The sequence below is a fragment of the Centropristis striata genome, chromosome 11 (genome assembly GCF_030273125.1).
Source record: "Centropristis striata isolate RG_2023a ecotype Rhode Island chromosome 11, C.striata_1.0, whole genome shotgun sequence".
NCBI classification, from domain to species: domain Eukaryota; kingdom Metazoa; phylum Chordata; class Actinopteri; order Perciformes; family Serranidae; genus Centropristis; species Centropristis striata.
This window is the reverse complement of record NC_081527.1, coordinates 9572208-9588495: the sequence shown is the minus strand read 5'-3', so window position 1 is coordinate 9588495 and position 16288 is coordinate 9572208. Positions and strand designations below refer to the sequence as shown.

Here is a 16288-nt window from a genome sequence, read left to right as displayed (position 1 = left end):
CAGAAAGTGGATTGCGCACAAATAGAAGTTGTTTAACTACATCTTGAAATTTCCGGCGAGTCTTAAGCACAATGCATCTATTGTTGTTCAAGTGACAAATCACGTCAGACAGACATAAACAGGTACGGGCTGCAGAATCTTGTACAAATGTGATAAACGTCTCCGCTTTGACAGGTTTCTTGTTGGAGATAAATAGAGCCACCTTCTTTAAGAGAGGCATAAAATGCTCCCAAACATGCCGCTCCGCTTGCCAGAAGACATGATTGTGCTGTAATAGGCCTGTTTACTAAGCGCCCTGCCCCGCGGAGCAGCGTTTTAAAAAGCCCCGCTCTGAACTTGAGGTTAAATGGATGCAGTTGTGAATTTTGATGATAGGGTCCATTGTGTGATTCACCTTTCCCTGATGGGTTTTTGCTCACAAACTGGATGCTGCTGTGTGTTAAGTTAACAATGGGGTGCACTGATAAATGAGATGGAGCACCCCTCTCTTACAGTGTCTCGGGCAGCAACCAGCATTAAAGCAGAACTCCTCCAGAGGGCAGGAGGTGCCACCGTGTGCCTCATTTATTTTTACAGCCTTTCACCACAAGTGTGTCTCTGAGGACTTTCCAGAGGACAAGGCCTATCTAGTTTTAACTGGACAATAATTTATCACAGAATAAAATGGCACAATGTGTTATGTTACATTGTAAAACATATGAAAACCAATCAAGCACATTTTATGTTATGCTTACACCCACTGTGAATAAGTAAATAAGTACATTACAGTCATGGAAAAAAATATTAGACCATTGTTTTCTTCAATTTCTTGTTCATTTTAATGCCTGATACAACTAAAGGTACATTTGTTGGGGCAAATATAATGATTACAACAAAAATAGCTGATAAGAGTTTAGTTTAAGAGCTGATATCTAGACATTTTCCATGGTTTTCTTGATAATAACCAAAATCATTATCAAGAAAACCATGGAAAATGGCTCGATATCAGCTCTTAAATTAATCTCTTAAGAGCTATTTTTGTTGTTATCATTATATTTGTCCAAACAAATGTAAAATTGACAAGAAATTAGAGAAAACAAGGGTGGTCTAATAATTTTTCCATGACTGTAAGAACTGTACCTAAGTACAATTCTGAGGTACTTGTACTTTACTTGAGTATTTCCATTGTATGTAACTTTATACTTCTACTTCACTACATTTTAAGGTAAATATTGTACTTTTTATTCCACCACATTTAGCTGCTGGTTTTAGTTACTTTTCAGGTCGAGATTTAACCCAAAAACAGGATTAATTTAGAGTGATGACACATTTTTAAAAAAATAAAACCTCATAACATTATATTAAATAGTTCAAATTAGCCCGACCTTGAGTAAATTCAATTATTTTATTATATTTGGAATATATATAACAATCTGAGGGGCTAGTCTGTATAACAAGTAATTTTATTTTTGATACTTTAAGCACATTTTGAATGCAAGACTTTTACTTGTAGTGGAGTAATTTTCACAGTGTGGTATTAGTACTTTTACTTCAATAAGGGAGCTGAATACTTTTTCCACCACTGCTCCCATCACTCTGACTTCCGTTCTTCCTTTCGTTTTTGAATTATATACCAACCTAACCAAGCCACATATAAATTGTCAGTAAACCAGGATCTAAGTAACCAGTCTAGACCCCCTTAGGGACTTTACACAAATTACTTTATGAATTATTTTGGACTTAGAAAAACAACCCCTGTGCTTTGGACCCTCTGCCTGACTGTGAAATAAATTGCAACAGCCTCTCTCGTAATAACTCGACTCAACACCAATTTCAAGCTGAAAATGAATGAAATTCACTTCAGTAGTGGAATCAGCAGATGCAGAAAATTATGGAAAACATAACAGATTGTGTTAGGTTCACTTATCATTCTGGGGTTGTTGTTTTTTAATCAAGAGCCAAATAAACAGTTATCACTACTGTAACTGAATAATCTAGAATCGATTTACAGACTTGAAGTGTCGTAAAACCTGTAATAGTTTGTCCTCTGCATCAGGTAAACTCATTGTTGTTGACATATGGCACACAATGCATCTTTGGATGCAACTATTTTGATGTGCAGTAACTGTTTTTCCCCTCAGTAAGCATGGGCAGCTGGAAAAACTGCCTGGACTCTTTGAACTTTTTGGCCATAAATGCTCGAAATCTATTCTGCTGTTCAAAGGAGAACTGCAGTAACTACATCTTTGGTCTAAAGTTTTCTGATAGGTTTGGTTTTTTATTAGTTATTTCACGAGATAAAACAGTGGTGTAATGTTATGATTGACAGCTCTGTGTGGGTTCGATGGGAACTCCATGGTTTGCACTAGTAGTAGTAATAGTGGAATCAGCAGATGTCAGTCTATTGTGGAAAACATAACAAATTATGTTTATTTAGCTTTCCAGCTTTTTCCCTATTTTTTTAAATTCAATTCGAAGTTCATTGTCATATACACAATAGAAACACGTTTCCTTGCAAAATGAAAATCTTGCTTTTACCGTCTGTCAGATGCCAGAGAAGACAGAAGTAAGAGAAGTAGAATAAAAAAGAATAGGATAGAAAAAAGTGCAAATATACAAAGAAAAACATACTTGTATGTACAATTGTTTTTTTAAACTAAGAGCTAAATCAGCAGTTATCATTGAATAATGTTGAAATCAATTTACAGAATTTAAGTGTTGTAGCACTCTAATAGGTGAAAATCACTTTTGTGGTATTTTGCACACAAAATGCATGTTTGGATGCAACTATTTTGACGTACAGTAACTGTTTTTTCCTCCTCAGTAAATCTTGCAAGAAATAGAAAAACTATATATAAGGCAAGAAAAAATGAAAGACCCCTGTCTGCCATTCCAAATCAATCTTTAAATTAAAAATACATTTCTCACAGTCCCTAAAAAGCAACAATTAATAGTAAGAGTGATTGTATTGGTAAGAGGCTGCAAGTTCTCATCATGTGTCCGGTGAGAGGGCATAGTGTGTGTGTGTGTGTGTGTCTGAGTGTGTGTGTGTGTGTGTGTGTGTGTGTGTCTGTGTGTCTGTGTGTCTGTGTGTTATAGCTTCTTAATGGCAGACCCTTGAAGCGGGAGGCAGTGATGGGCACCTCACTGAAGCCAGTCTGACAGCAGGGGAGACTAATCCTGTTTGGAAAGAGGCAAAGGATGGATCCCTGAGAGAAGCTTGGTCTGCCTCTGAAAAACTGATGGACAGGCAGACAGAGAGAGAGAGACGGAAGTAGCAGTGAAAAAAAAGGAAGAGTGGAGCCTGTGAAGTATGAAGCTTGGAGGGATGAGGGAAATGATGCAGAGAGAGTTTTCCACCAGCCGGGGAGGGAGGGAGGGAGGGAGGGAGGGGAGATGAAGAAGAAGAAGAAGGAGCTGGTGAGAGGAGGATGGCTAAGGACGCTCTGGAGACACGACAGCATCTTCAGAGGAAGTGACGGCGTGTTTGTGCCGTGACAGCTTCCCACGGACGCAGCACTTTAAATGGAATGAAACACAACAATTTCTCTATTTGGGGTTTTACATCCGTGTCTGTCCGTGTGTATTTGTGTGTACGTTCAAGACGAGATAGAAAACTAGAAAATTTCTGAAGAGATTTTGAGTGTGCTTGATTCTGGCCCATGACTCTCACCCATATATTATTGACACTGCCAAGTAGTTTACAGTACACTGTAAAAAGAGATAAACAATAACTACTCAATAAAATTGAGGCAACAGATTGCACGCAATGTTATTAATTAAATCTAACTACGTTACAAGTTGAGTTAATAACAACTTAACAGGAAGTGCCTGTCAATTAAAAACTGACTAATTCTATTGTGCTGGATTCATTCAAAATTCTCTTGATTTAGAATTACATACACATAAAGATTATATTTAATGTGATCAAAATAAGTAAACTCTATCTCAAACATTTTTATATTAAAGTTTCTTAAACAACTGCCTCAAAATCAAGGATGCATTTATATTTAATACATTTTATCAAATATATTAAGTAAAATGAAATGACTCCAACATAATTTATTACAGTGTATATTATCTCTACTGTTGCTAAGTTATGTGGCAGATCAAGCTTTCAACATGTCTGTCTGTCCTGTCTGTTTGTGTGTGTGTGTGTGTGTGTGTGTGTGTGTGTGTGGTCTCCCTCTATCTATCTGTTTGTGAGCAACCACCAATCAGAGCAGAGCCATCAACTGCAGCTGCGAGAGAGAAAAACAGCTAAAAGTTCCCCTCGAACAGAAAGCGTTTTTGGCCAAACCGTAGTTCCAATCATTGAACTGACTTCACTTTGAGCATCCTGAGGTCTTCCTGAATGTGTTTTGTGAGGAAAAATGAAGAAATTGTTTTTTTAGAGCGATCAGAAGAAACTGGTATCTCTGCTTTCCTCCAGAAATGTTCCCGCCTTTTAACATGGCGGTCTATGAGGCTGTGGGTGCGTGTTGGTGGCGCATCTGTGCGTCCTACGCCCAAACTATAACTCTAACTGCTTTAGCAGACAAATGTGAGTGAGAAGACAAATTTTTCCACGTTTCTATGTATAAATTATTTATGTAGAGTGGCATCTGCAGCCTCGAGCGCAGTTTCCAAATTTATTTTTTTGTCAATTTTCCTCTCCCTCTGCACTCTAGCAATGACTTTTTGGTGTGTTTTTGCAGAATAAGTTGAAAACTGTTTGCTGAAACCCTTAGAAAAGTCAAAGCACTCTTGTCATGGCCAAGCTGGTTGATTTGATACCTTTTTAGTGTATGTTGGACCAAAACTCCAGGAGGAGTAGTCAACCGAAAACAAAACACAGAAGAAACAGGAGAATAAAATCTAGGATTAAGCCCGGTGGATAGTATATAGTGTGCTCTTTCAAGTACACTCAACGAGGGATCCCCGCTGTTGGCCATGACAGCCAGTGAGAACACAGTGGTGATCTGAAGCTGCACCGTAGGACAGGAAGCACCCTGCAAAGCTGCTTCTGAGCATTTTAACAATGCATGTAGCGCTTATGAAAATGAATCTAATTGCTTTTTGTTGTGTTTTTGCTTGTTTTGCTATAATGCTGACAAGAAAACACATGTCTGACTAGAAATGAATAAATCATCCCATTTTGTCTTGAAATGCAGAGCAGAATGGAACTGAAGCGAAACAGTATTGACAATGTCAACAATAAGCATTTCATTTGAATCCACAATTAATCTGCATTAGCTGGAATTGTTATCCTTTTCCCTCTCGCAAGCAGCTCTCCATGCATTCTGATTCAGAGGCTAAGTACCAAGTAATTAGAGATGATTTATAGGCTGGGCCTATTCATGAATATTAATGGACTGTAATCACTGTAAAGACTTTATGGACTCATATGCCAACACACTCCTTTGGCACAGTTCTTGGTGCTGTTTGCAAACAAAACAACAACCAGCTCATAAAGTTTGCATCAAGGACAGACTTTGCGATGCTCATTTTTAATTTTTATATGCAAAAATATAAAAACTGAACATATTTTTTATTTCATAAACATGTTTTTTCACACAAGCATCATCTGTTTGTTCTGCAGCAGAGAGCAGCAAACACAACATCTATCAGAAGACATTATTTCATACCTCCGAAAGGCAGTTAAAGGAATCCTTTTCACCACATTCCACATAATTAATATTGATTTTTGCAGGGTTCTTTTTTTAAATTACCCCGAGAAGATCATAATGAGCTTTGTGCACATATTCTTACAGTATATTCTGGAATATGGTGATAACAGCGAGGACAGCCAGCTTTTTTAACTACATCCTCCTGTAAATTGCAGTCCGGCCGAGCGACCTTGGTGAGATTAGACGATAGCAGGAAGATGTCAGCACGCTGTCGAGGAGGCAGCGGCGCCCTCACATGGGGGAAACACTGTGAAAACACAAAGAACTCTTGCTAAATTAGGATTGCGAAACTACACTTGAACGCAGTCGTCGTCAAGTGTTGCGGCAGGGTGGATCAGATTCTTTCAACTTCTCTGTTTAATGCAGAATGTGGTGAATAACAGTATCGCTCTGCCTCTGCATCCACACTGAGTCAGAGCAACAGTGCTGCTTTCATTCAACATGCAAATTGAACAGACACTACGCTGACTCAGTGCCCTGAGGAAGAGTTTTGAGAGATACATTTTGGGGGAACTTCCTGAGAGCGAGATTAGAAGATCAATACCACTTTCTGAGCTGCAGCTAGGAGGTGATTAACTTAGCTTTGCATAAAGACTGGAAATGAGCAAATAACTAGCCTGGCTATGTCCAAAAAGAAGAAAAATATGCCTACCAGCACCTTTAAAGAACAGTATTGAACATATTGGAGGAGAACAGACTTTGCTGTGTGAACTAGGTGAAGCTGAGAATGAGATTCATTTTTTTGTTTTGCTGTTCTGTCTACGAGGACATAAGGGATGTGCGTTTTAGTAAAATGACCCTCGTTTATGTTGATTTCTCTTGGCTGGATGAAAAACCTGAGTTGTGCGTCAGGAAGGGGACCTTTTTTGTAGCAGATTTTATTTGCCAAGCTTAGGAGAGAGAGAAGGCAGACCAAGCTGTTAAATAACCTGTAATGTTGTAATGAAATTAAATGTTTAATCACTACAACTGTACTTTTGCTGTCTTGTGAACCCATGGGGAATGCCGCTTTGTGTGCATAACACACATAAAAAAAACATAACAATCAACCAGCCATATTGAGTCTCATTTGTTTAATCCATACACAAACATAAAGGTTAAAATAGCAGAATCTTCTTGTCACAGTCTGGTACCGTTTTGCCTGTATGGAGCCCCACTAAAGTGTACTCAAATCTGCTCACCAAACATTTTGGGTTGGCTGTGTAGATGGATTAAAGGCTAATACATACTCTGCAAGAAAAGAGACATTTATTCTCTCTCCCAGGGTTACAAGAACAGAACAAATATGTCTGTTCTGGACACATCATCTGGGCAGAACTTTGTTCTTGTGAGGTATCCAAGAACTATTGTTTGATTGGTCAGAAATTTGAATTTGAAAGAGACGTGTGCTGCAGTGGGAGGGCCCTGTGACGACTTCCCAGGTGTTCTGTGGTGGAGTTTCTCGTGAAGTATGAAATGTCCTGGCCAGAAAGAACTTTTTTCTTGTTCTTGCCACCTCGAGAACAAGAACACATTTCTCTCTTTTTGCGGAGTAGCATATGTATTAGGCTTTAGGGTTTAGTTGCCTTTAGTTTAGTAGTCCTTTAGACCACTCAAGCTACCCACAAATAGGCTAGCTTGAGTTAATGTAAAATGGCCTGAAACTTGATTTTAGATTTTACTTGACTTTTAGAAAGAAGCAAACTCAACTCTATTATTATTAAAGTAATAGTTCAACTTTTTTGGGAAGCACACCGATTTGCTTTTATTCCGGGAATGAGATGAGAAGGTCAATAGCGCTTGCATCTCTGAGTTGAATACAAAGCCGGAGCTCGAAGGTGATTAGCTTAGCCTAGCTTAAAGACAGGAAGCATGGGGAAACACCTAGCATGACCCCAAAATTAAAAATGTGTCAACAGCACCCCTAAAAATTAACAAGTTATATCTCCTTTATTTAATCCGTACACAAACTGAAAATGTGGTTCTTAGAATGCTTAAGCTATTTCCATACTCCACAAGAACAGATAAATGTGTTCTTGTTCTCAAGGTGGCAAGAACAAGAAAAAAAAAAGTTCTTCCTGTCCAGGACATTTTATACTTCGGGAGACACTCCTGGGAAGTCGTCACAGGGCCTTCCCACTGCAGCACACGTCTCATTCAAATTCATATTTCTAACCAATCAAACAAAAAAAAAAGTTCTGCCCAATGATGTGTCAAGAAGAGTTATTTGTTCTCTCTCCCAGGGCTGCAAGAACAAAATGACATCATTCTGTTCTTGCAGCCCTGGGAGAGTGAACTAATTTCTCTGTTCTTGCAGAGTATGTATTAGCCTTAAATCAGTCCTCTAACCCTCCTTGTGACCTATTTTGTATTTTGTTTCTTTTGTTCCCCAGCGGAGTTCCTGTTCCTGCTGTGGGGCGTGTACCTCTGCTACGCTGTCCGCACCGTCCCCTCTGCTTTCCATGAGCCACGTTACATGGCCGTGGCCATCTACAATGAGCTCCTCATATCAGCCATCTTCCACATCATCAGGTGAGTAGAAACAATGGGGGTGGAACAGGCATGAATTGTTTTTGTTTTATGCACTTTAGCATATAAGTGCAATTAAACTTCACTACACTGCATGTAATGAAGAGAGCTGCTGACAGCCAGCTCCCAGGACATACAGTAGGCAGTGTTTATCTCATTCTTGCATCCAGGTGCATCATATACATATTAGGTAGGTTTAAGCCGCCTGCAGGCACCTACGTGAATATTAAGTAGCCATGTGGAACCATCAATGTGATTATTAAGCAGCCATGTGGAATATTAAGTAGCCATGTGGAACCATCAACGTGAATATTAAGTAGCCATGTGGAATATTAAGTAGCCATTTGAAATATTAAGTAGCCATGTGGAATATTAAGTAGCCATTTGGAACCATCGATGTGAATATTAAGCAGCCCTTTGGAATATTAAGTAGCCATTTGGAATATTAAGTAGCCATGTGGAGTCATCGACGTGAATATTAAGTAGCCGTGTGGAACCATCAATGTCAATATTAAGTAGCCTTGTGGAATATTAAGTAGCTATGTGGAGCCATTGACGTGAATATTAGGTAGCCATGTGTAATATTAAGTAGCCATTTGGAACCATCAATGTGAATATTAAGTAACCATGTGGAACACTCAATCTTCTTAATTCTATCAGACTTTATTTCTACACTGTTTAACCCAAGTCGGCACATATGCACAGTCCCATTATGTTTTGCAGACATTTGTAATTGACTAATAAGGTAAAAAAAAAATGTTATGCTTCATTTTGCTGAACTTTCACTTCCCTTTGTATCGTGCATCAGGCACTTCCCTCAAAACAGCCTTATTAAGCCTAAAAATCTAAGTTAATGTAATTCTTTATCACAAGAAAACAATCTTTGTTATATCGAGACAACAAGATTATAAGTCATCACCACGAGATAACAGTGCATAAAAAAATAAATCCATGGCCGTTCTTGGCTTCCGTATGAATGGACATCAACAGTAAGTGGAAGATAAAAGGAGTAAACGGCTGAATGATGTCCTCTTGTATGCTGACAGAGAGACAAAGGGAAACGGGAAGGGGGATATAATAGAGACATGACTTCGAGCTAAAACTGCAGAACAATTCTTTTACTTTTTCCTCGATGAACATCTCTGTGACAGTAATGAGGAAACGGCGTGAACAATGGCGAGGGGCTTAGATGACTTTTCCCCTTCTCGCAGCTGTTGTTTAATCATAATCATGGAGATATTTGCGTGTTGGAGCAGGGCATTACAAGTGCTGAACATGTCAGATGAAAGGCTGAGTTCACCCGCTCCTTTCATCAGGGAAATGAACAGTGTCAGGAGAGCGCCTGGGAGAGCCAGTTGAAAGGAGGTGAATAAAAAATGTTCTCCAGGCGGAGACACCGTGTAGATCTACTGTGCCAGAGCCCAGAATAAACACTCTGTGCCCAGTAACTGGCTGTCTGTCTCTCTGTCACTGGTGGCAAATAACAGAATACCACTGCATGGTGCAGTACAGCTATACTCAACTCACTCTTTTTTAGTCTTCATTTAGCAAAAGTTGTGGATAATACCTGGTAGTTTTTTTTTTGGCACCCCCTCGGCCGAAGTTCCAAGCAAGTTGAACTGATTCTAGGCCATAAGCTGAACTATGAAAAAGTGGCTAGAAAGTGATTTTCGTTCCCACGTTTGGTCACTACTTTTTAAATGCATTTTTGCAAAGACAACACCATTTTTGCAAAGACAACACCACTGTGGACTTTGGGTTAAAAGTTGTCCGCAAAATATCTTGCACTATTTTTGTAACAAGCCATTAATTATTTTCAAGTAAAATTTAAAAAAAGAAAATCTTATGCTGCTGGTTTTGCTTGTAAATTTATTTATACTCATTTTGGCAACACAAAATCTCTCTGAAACTGACATTATCCAGAAACATAACATCTGAGACAGGTATTGATGCATTTGTATGCTCAAATGTAAATTTAGACAATGAATTATAGCAAATATGTAAAACAAAACAAAACAAAACAAAACAACAAACAAACAAGTAAAATCTGTCAGATTGTGTAACTAAAGCAAAACAGTATACAATAATAAATAAAATAATGACAATAAAACAATGACAATAAAATGCTTATCTTGCTGCCCCCAGTGGTTGCACAAAACAATTTGAATAATCTGTTAAATATTTTTTCTTTTTAATTCCTTCTGTGTCATTTCTTAGGCTGTGTTCACACAGAGGTTATTATAGGTAACAAACAATAACGAAATAACGAAAACTAGAATTAAAAAACATTTTCATTAACTAAAATAAAAATAAAAACTAATTGAAACTGTATTATGTGGTTACAAAACTAACTAAAACAAACTAAAATTTAAGTGAAAATGTCCTCAGTTTTTCTTCTTTGTCAACTTTTTTCATACAGGAAGCATTAGTGAATATGTTTATTGAGACTGGGATGTTACACGACTATATGACTCAAATTCTTTCAAAAAGTTCAGCACTTCACTCAAACCAAAATTCAAAACACCCGGAGCTGCAAGAGTAAATAACCTTATTGGGGCTAAGAAATAAAGACAAAGTTTATAGTGACCTATTTGAATCTCGCACCCAACAAATGTCCCACTACAGAAAAACTAAACTAAAACTAAGCATTTTAAAAAAATAAAAAAAACTAATAAAAACTAGCAAACTCACTCTTAAAACTAATTAAAACAAACTGAATTTGACATTTCACAATGAAATGAAAACTAAAATTAATGGAAAAATCCAAAACTATTATAATCTTGGTTCACACCAAATCAAAGCATATATTTTGTCTCCAGTTGTCTCTGCAGGACCACATTTGTTTTTATTGGTGGAACTTGCGGCCAAATTAACCACTATTGCTGTTTTTTTACCTTTTTGGGAAGTCCCAGATACATTGGAGAACCAAACACTTTCATGCCTGGTTCATAACATCCTCTGGAGCAGCACACAGCTCAGTCAATTAACTGCCTTCTCCAGGAACTGTGTCTGGATGACTGCCGCTATAGTGCTGCTACAGTGGTTTAAACCCAAAATAATCAGATTTTGCTGTGATGTAATTGCAATAAACAAATCAAAAGCATGCCAAAATAAGTACGTCATGATGCCGATTCTCAAAAAGTCTGATTTCATGCTGTCTAAGTTCTGGCTGCAAGACTAAAGATTAAATAACTTTAAAAATGCTTGTTTTCTGAATGGAGTTTGGATCTATCAGGGCTATGCTATGCAGGAAAATCCCATTTCTGAACACAAACTTCTTGCTCAAGTTGAAAAATTTAAACTTACAAAAATATGACCCAAATATTGCACATTCCTGTCTGTCAAGATTTTAACCCATAAGAACCTAGACCCAAATATCCTTAAAGGAAAATTATGGGGGATATACTACAGACCAAGTGGACCACATAGATCACATTTATGATGTTTTTAAAAAAAATACCACCCCTAAATGTCAAAGATCTGTGATGTGACATATTTACAATACATTGGGCATTTATGGTATTTGTGTTCATAATATTTCTTATTTTAAAATAAATAAACTAGACACATTTTCTGGTTACAGAAACACAAATTTGCCTTTTTCTTTGCAACTCCACAACATTTATCAAAATTGTGACATTAATAGTGCTGTTTAGCAATAAATTATTTTTCAGATTTGTTTTTAAGTAACAAATTAATAATAAATAAAAACAAATAACCATTTGCCTTTTGGTTTGTATCTCCATAATATATATCCAAATTGTGACAGGAAATATGGTCAGAAGAAGTTAAATGCAATACAGGACATCCTATTAATGGGTTAGAATTGTGAAATGGGTTTAATCTTAGATTATAGAAGATTTAAAGTGTTTGTTACAAGGGTGTCACCATGGGTTCTTATGGGTTAATCATTTACATATCCCAGCGTGAATTATGTGAATCCCTTTGCATTGACTTTGTATGTAGAATTGGCTTGTGTTTGGTGCAAACACACCATTACAGAAAACAGCTTAGACTGCAAAGTCTTACAAACCTAATTTGTTTCAAGACTGAGCTCAACGTCTCAACATTTCACTGCCTTGGACGAATTCATTTGAAGACAACCTGTGACGAATACTTTGCAAAGCAGACTGGAGGCTTTTTTAATGAATGTTATTTCCCTCGCTTCGGGCAGCCTTTTCAAGATTGTTGCATGAAAATCAGCTTGCAGACTCTTGAAACTTGACTGAGCTGCATAATGATCCGTCTTACAAGTGTGAGAGGTAGTTACAGAGTTGAAGGTGGGGAAAAAGCAAATCTACTCTTTTGTTTACCATCAATCAATCAAATCAAATCCATGTGGGAGGTTTTGAAAAATGCATTACTGCCCTACCCATAAATAATATTAGAAATGATATAGAATCATTGTGAATTCTGACTACCTTATTTACAGACAAGCTGCTCTTTTTGTGTGAGTATGAGTTTGGACTATCAGAGTTGGAAAAACAAAACTGGAAGAATGGTGGAAGGAGTAACAACTTCATTTTTACAAGACCCCTGAAGAAAAGAGTACTTTGTCAGTCCTATTTCAGTGGGAATAAAACCGATCAGGTGTTTCTTTTTTTTATAGTGCGCCTGCAGGAGCCGGGGGCAAAAAAATCCATTTGTCACACTTTCTCTGATAAAACTGTTGGTGATTGAATATTCTTTCATTTTGGCAGCGCCCTATTGTGCTCAGCAGGACAAAAAGGAAAAGATCACATTCTTTTAATCTGTTGAGAAACTGAAAAGTCCAGTGGGTACACCTTCATCAGTGGTGTGAAACTGTTATAAATCAAGCCGTTCTCTTGCCGGGGAATAAAACATTAGAGGCCTTTTTTTTTTTTTTTGTGAGCTGACAGACTCAGTCTGCTGCTGCGACCCAGAGATAAGGCTGGACTTGTGCGGGATGTGTGTGTGTGGCGGGGTAGAGTTAATGAAAACACACACACACACACACACACACACACACACACAATAGTTTGGGATATCTAATGTGAATTATGAATGTGAATGTGATTACTGGGAACAACAACCTCTGAGCCACCTTGGAGGACAAACAATGAGGAGACGTTTCTCTCTCTCTCACACACACACACAGTCACACTCACACACACGCACACGCACACACATACACAAATATACACACACACACACACACACACACACACACACACACAAACACACACAGACACACACACACTCACACACACACACACACACACACTCAGACTCAGACTCACACACACACTCTCTCTCACACACACACACACACTCACACAAACACACACACACACACACACACAGAAACATTTTGCCACATAGGAATCTTTATACAAACTTTGGACAAAAACACAATCCTCAGCTTGAAGGAGCCTAATAACTGCGTTGATATATCTGTCATCATGTCTGGATTTGATTGGTTGTGGAAAATTGGTGCCAAAATGCAGCCCCATCATTAAGGTCCATTTTGTTCTTTTGTGAATTTTTCACATTCTGCAGCAGTAATTGAACTTATTACCGACGCTGGTGCTCATGTTCATGAATATAATTCAAGCTATGACGGCAAGAATAACATGAAGTGTTCAAAAGAAGCCACAAGCTACCAAGGTTGCTGCTGAGGGCTTCGACACAGATTCTGTCTGGATTGAATCAGTAGTGACAGAAATGGGACACGATTCCTTTGTGCAAAATTAGTTGATTTGTTGTTTTGCTGATGTCTGCAGAAAGCGATGTCTCATTCTCAGCTCTATAAACTTTTCTTTTTTTTTCTTAATATGTAGCACTTTTCAAAACAATGCGACAAATCGCTGCACTGTTTGAAAATAAACAGCAGCAACAGATGGTTAAAATAAAATGAAATAATTAATTGGCTGCAAACAGAAAACTGGTGAGGAATGATTAAATAACGATTTGGGAAAAATGCCGAAGATTAACAAAAGAAGTGTTTTAAAAATGGGACACTTTATCCTCTGCCTACCAGAGGATTTCAATCAGCTACCGAGCATAGGGGTAAACAAACTACAAAAATAACCAGAAGCCTGAACATGCAGGCTTTTAAAAACCAGCAGTAAGATTCTTTTTAAAGCCATCAGTCAGCCAGGGGAAAGGCAGTAAGGAAGGATAGCATACGTTGTTTGTTCCTACTCTTTAAAATGACTCACAGGAGTGTTTCTTAATGAGGACCCAGGCAGCAACCTCCTGGTTTGAGCAGTGAAGCAAATGCAGAACTGCCTTAAGCCTGCAGTCCTTCAAAAGTCCAGCAGGGGTCGACACCGTCAGCTGCAAAAGGAGTCCGGTCCTATCTATCGCAGTACAAAATGAGCCTACTCACTTGATTTATTACCTCAGTGAAAGTGTTTCACAGTTTGTGCATGATTGTTTTAGATGGCCAGGTTCAGCAAAGTAGATTCTGGAAAAAAAAGGTTAACTTAAAAAAAAAAAAAAAATTGCCATCTTACTGTATTGTATTGTATTGTATTGTGTTGTATTATAAAGCGTCCTTTGGCTTCTTGAAAGGCGATATAAAGTCATGGAAAAAGATATTAGACCACCCTTGTTTTCTTAAATTTCTTGTTCATTATAATGCCATTATAATAATATAAAATAGCGGTGCACCCTTACAATATCACAAAGTATAATTAACTTTTAACTTTTCCCTTTTAATTTAAATAAAGTCATAGAATGCCCACTTTTCATGTAAAAGTTCAAAACTGTTACTGTATTCTATTTTATTTTTTTTTTTTTCATTTTTACTTGAATAACACATACATAGTCATAGAAAAATTATTAGACCAGCCTTTTTCCTTCAATTTCTTGTTCATTTTAATGCCTGGTACAACTAAAGGTACATTTGTTTGGATAAATATAATGATAACAACAAAAATAGCTCATAAGAGTTTAATTTAAGAGCTGATATCTAGCCATTTTCCATTGTTTTCTTGATAATAACCAAAATCATTATGGTATCAGATTGGTATCAGTATCTGCAGATACTTAAGTTTTTGGTACGGGGATCAGACCTGAAAAAGTGGCATCGTGCCATCCCTACTTATTCTGTGTTTCCTCAGCACAAAATAAGCCCATGACACTAAAGCGTAGGTGAAGAAATCGTTCCCAACCTTAACGAAATGACAGATTGCCTCTCAAAAGGAGACCCAACATACTGCTGCTTTTATACTTCCACCCTCTGTCTCGCTTTGATGCCTCCTTACAGTTTTTGAAGAGTAGATTGCCTCGAGGTTCTAGTACATTTTGTTCTCCTTGTCCAGAGAATCAGTCAAGGCTACTTTTAATGTCTGTGTTTGTGTCTGAGCAGTTTTCACAGCCACACAGTGTGCCCTGTTTAACTGGCTTTGAAATATTGACTGTGATTAAGTCGAACTCTGTCCTGTCGGTGTGTTTCTGCAGGTTCTCTCTGGTGCCGGGGCTGCACCCTGACTGGATGCTCATGTTGTTCTTTGCTCACACTCATCTGACTGTGACTGTGACTCTGGGCCTGCTGCTCATACCAAAGGTAACACTCCAACAACCATGTAGGTTATTATTTACTGGGCAGTCGGTACAAATGAATATAAATGTGTGCAGCTTGTTCTTCTACTCCATTAGTCATCTAACAACCCCTCAATTTTATCCTGTGACCTTTGGGAGGTGCTCGGCTGCCCGTTTGGAAATAACTGGACTAAACCACCGAACTGTATCTAAAGCAGATAAATTAGCTCCACATCAACCAGCTGCAACAGTTAAATGCTACTTACAACCTAACAGGGTAATACATAATAATATATCAGCTACTGAGCATGATTTCTTTATATTTGAGTGTATTTTGCTGATAATACATTTGTACTTTTACCTTAAATCTTTAATGTAGTCTTTAATGTCATTAGTATACATGTGCTTCTCAATAAATAGGAATATGATGGAAAAGTCCATTTCCAGTAGTTCAAGTCAAATAGCCCCAACCAAGTATTGAGTCATATAGATGGACATACTTTTCAGAGGCCAACATTTCCAAATTAAACATACTTTTTAAAATTGGTCTTTTGTAATATTACATTCTTTTGAGACACTGAATTTGAGGTCTTTATTAAATGTCAGCCATAATCATTATAATT

General features: G+C 37.8%; 1 protein-coding gene across 2 annotated transcripts in view; it reads left to right on the top strand.

Annotated features, from left to right (window-relative positions):
• Positions 1 to 16288, top strand: part of LOC131980796 (probable G-protein coupled receptor 158) — a 98275-nt gene that overhangs the window by 71776 nt on the left and 10211 nt on the right. For both annotated transcript variants that reach the window (XM_059345099.1, XM_059345098.1), the window contains exons 8-9: positions 8021 to 8159; positions 15585 to 15690. In XM_059345099.1, the coding sequence (XP_059201082.1) occupies positions 8021 to 8159; positions 15585 to 15690 (245 nt within the window). The remainder of the gene's footprint in view (positions 1 to 8020; positions 8160 to 15584; positions 15691 to 16288) is intronic.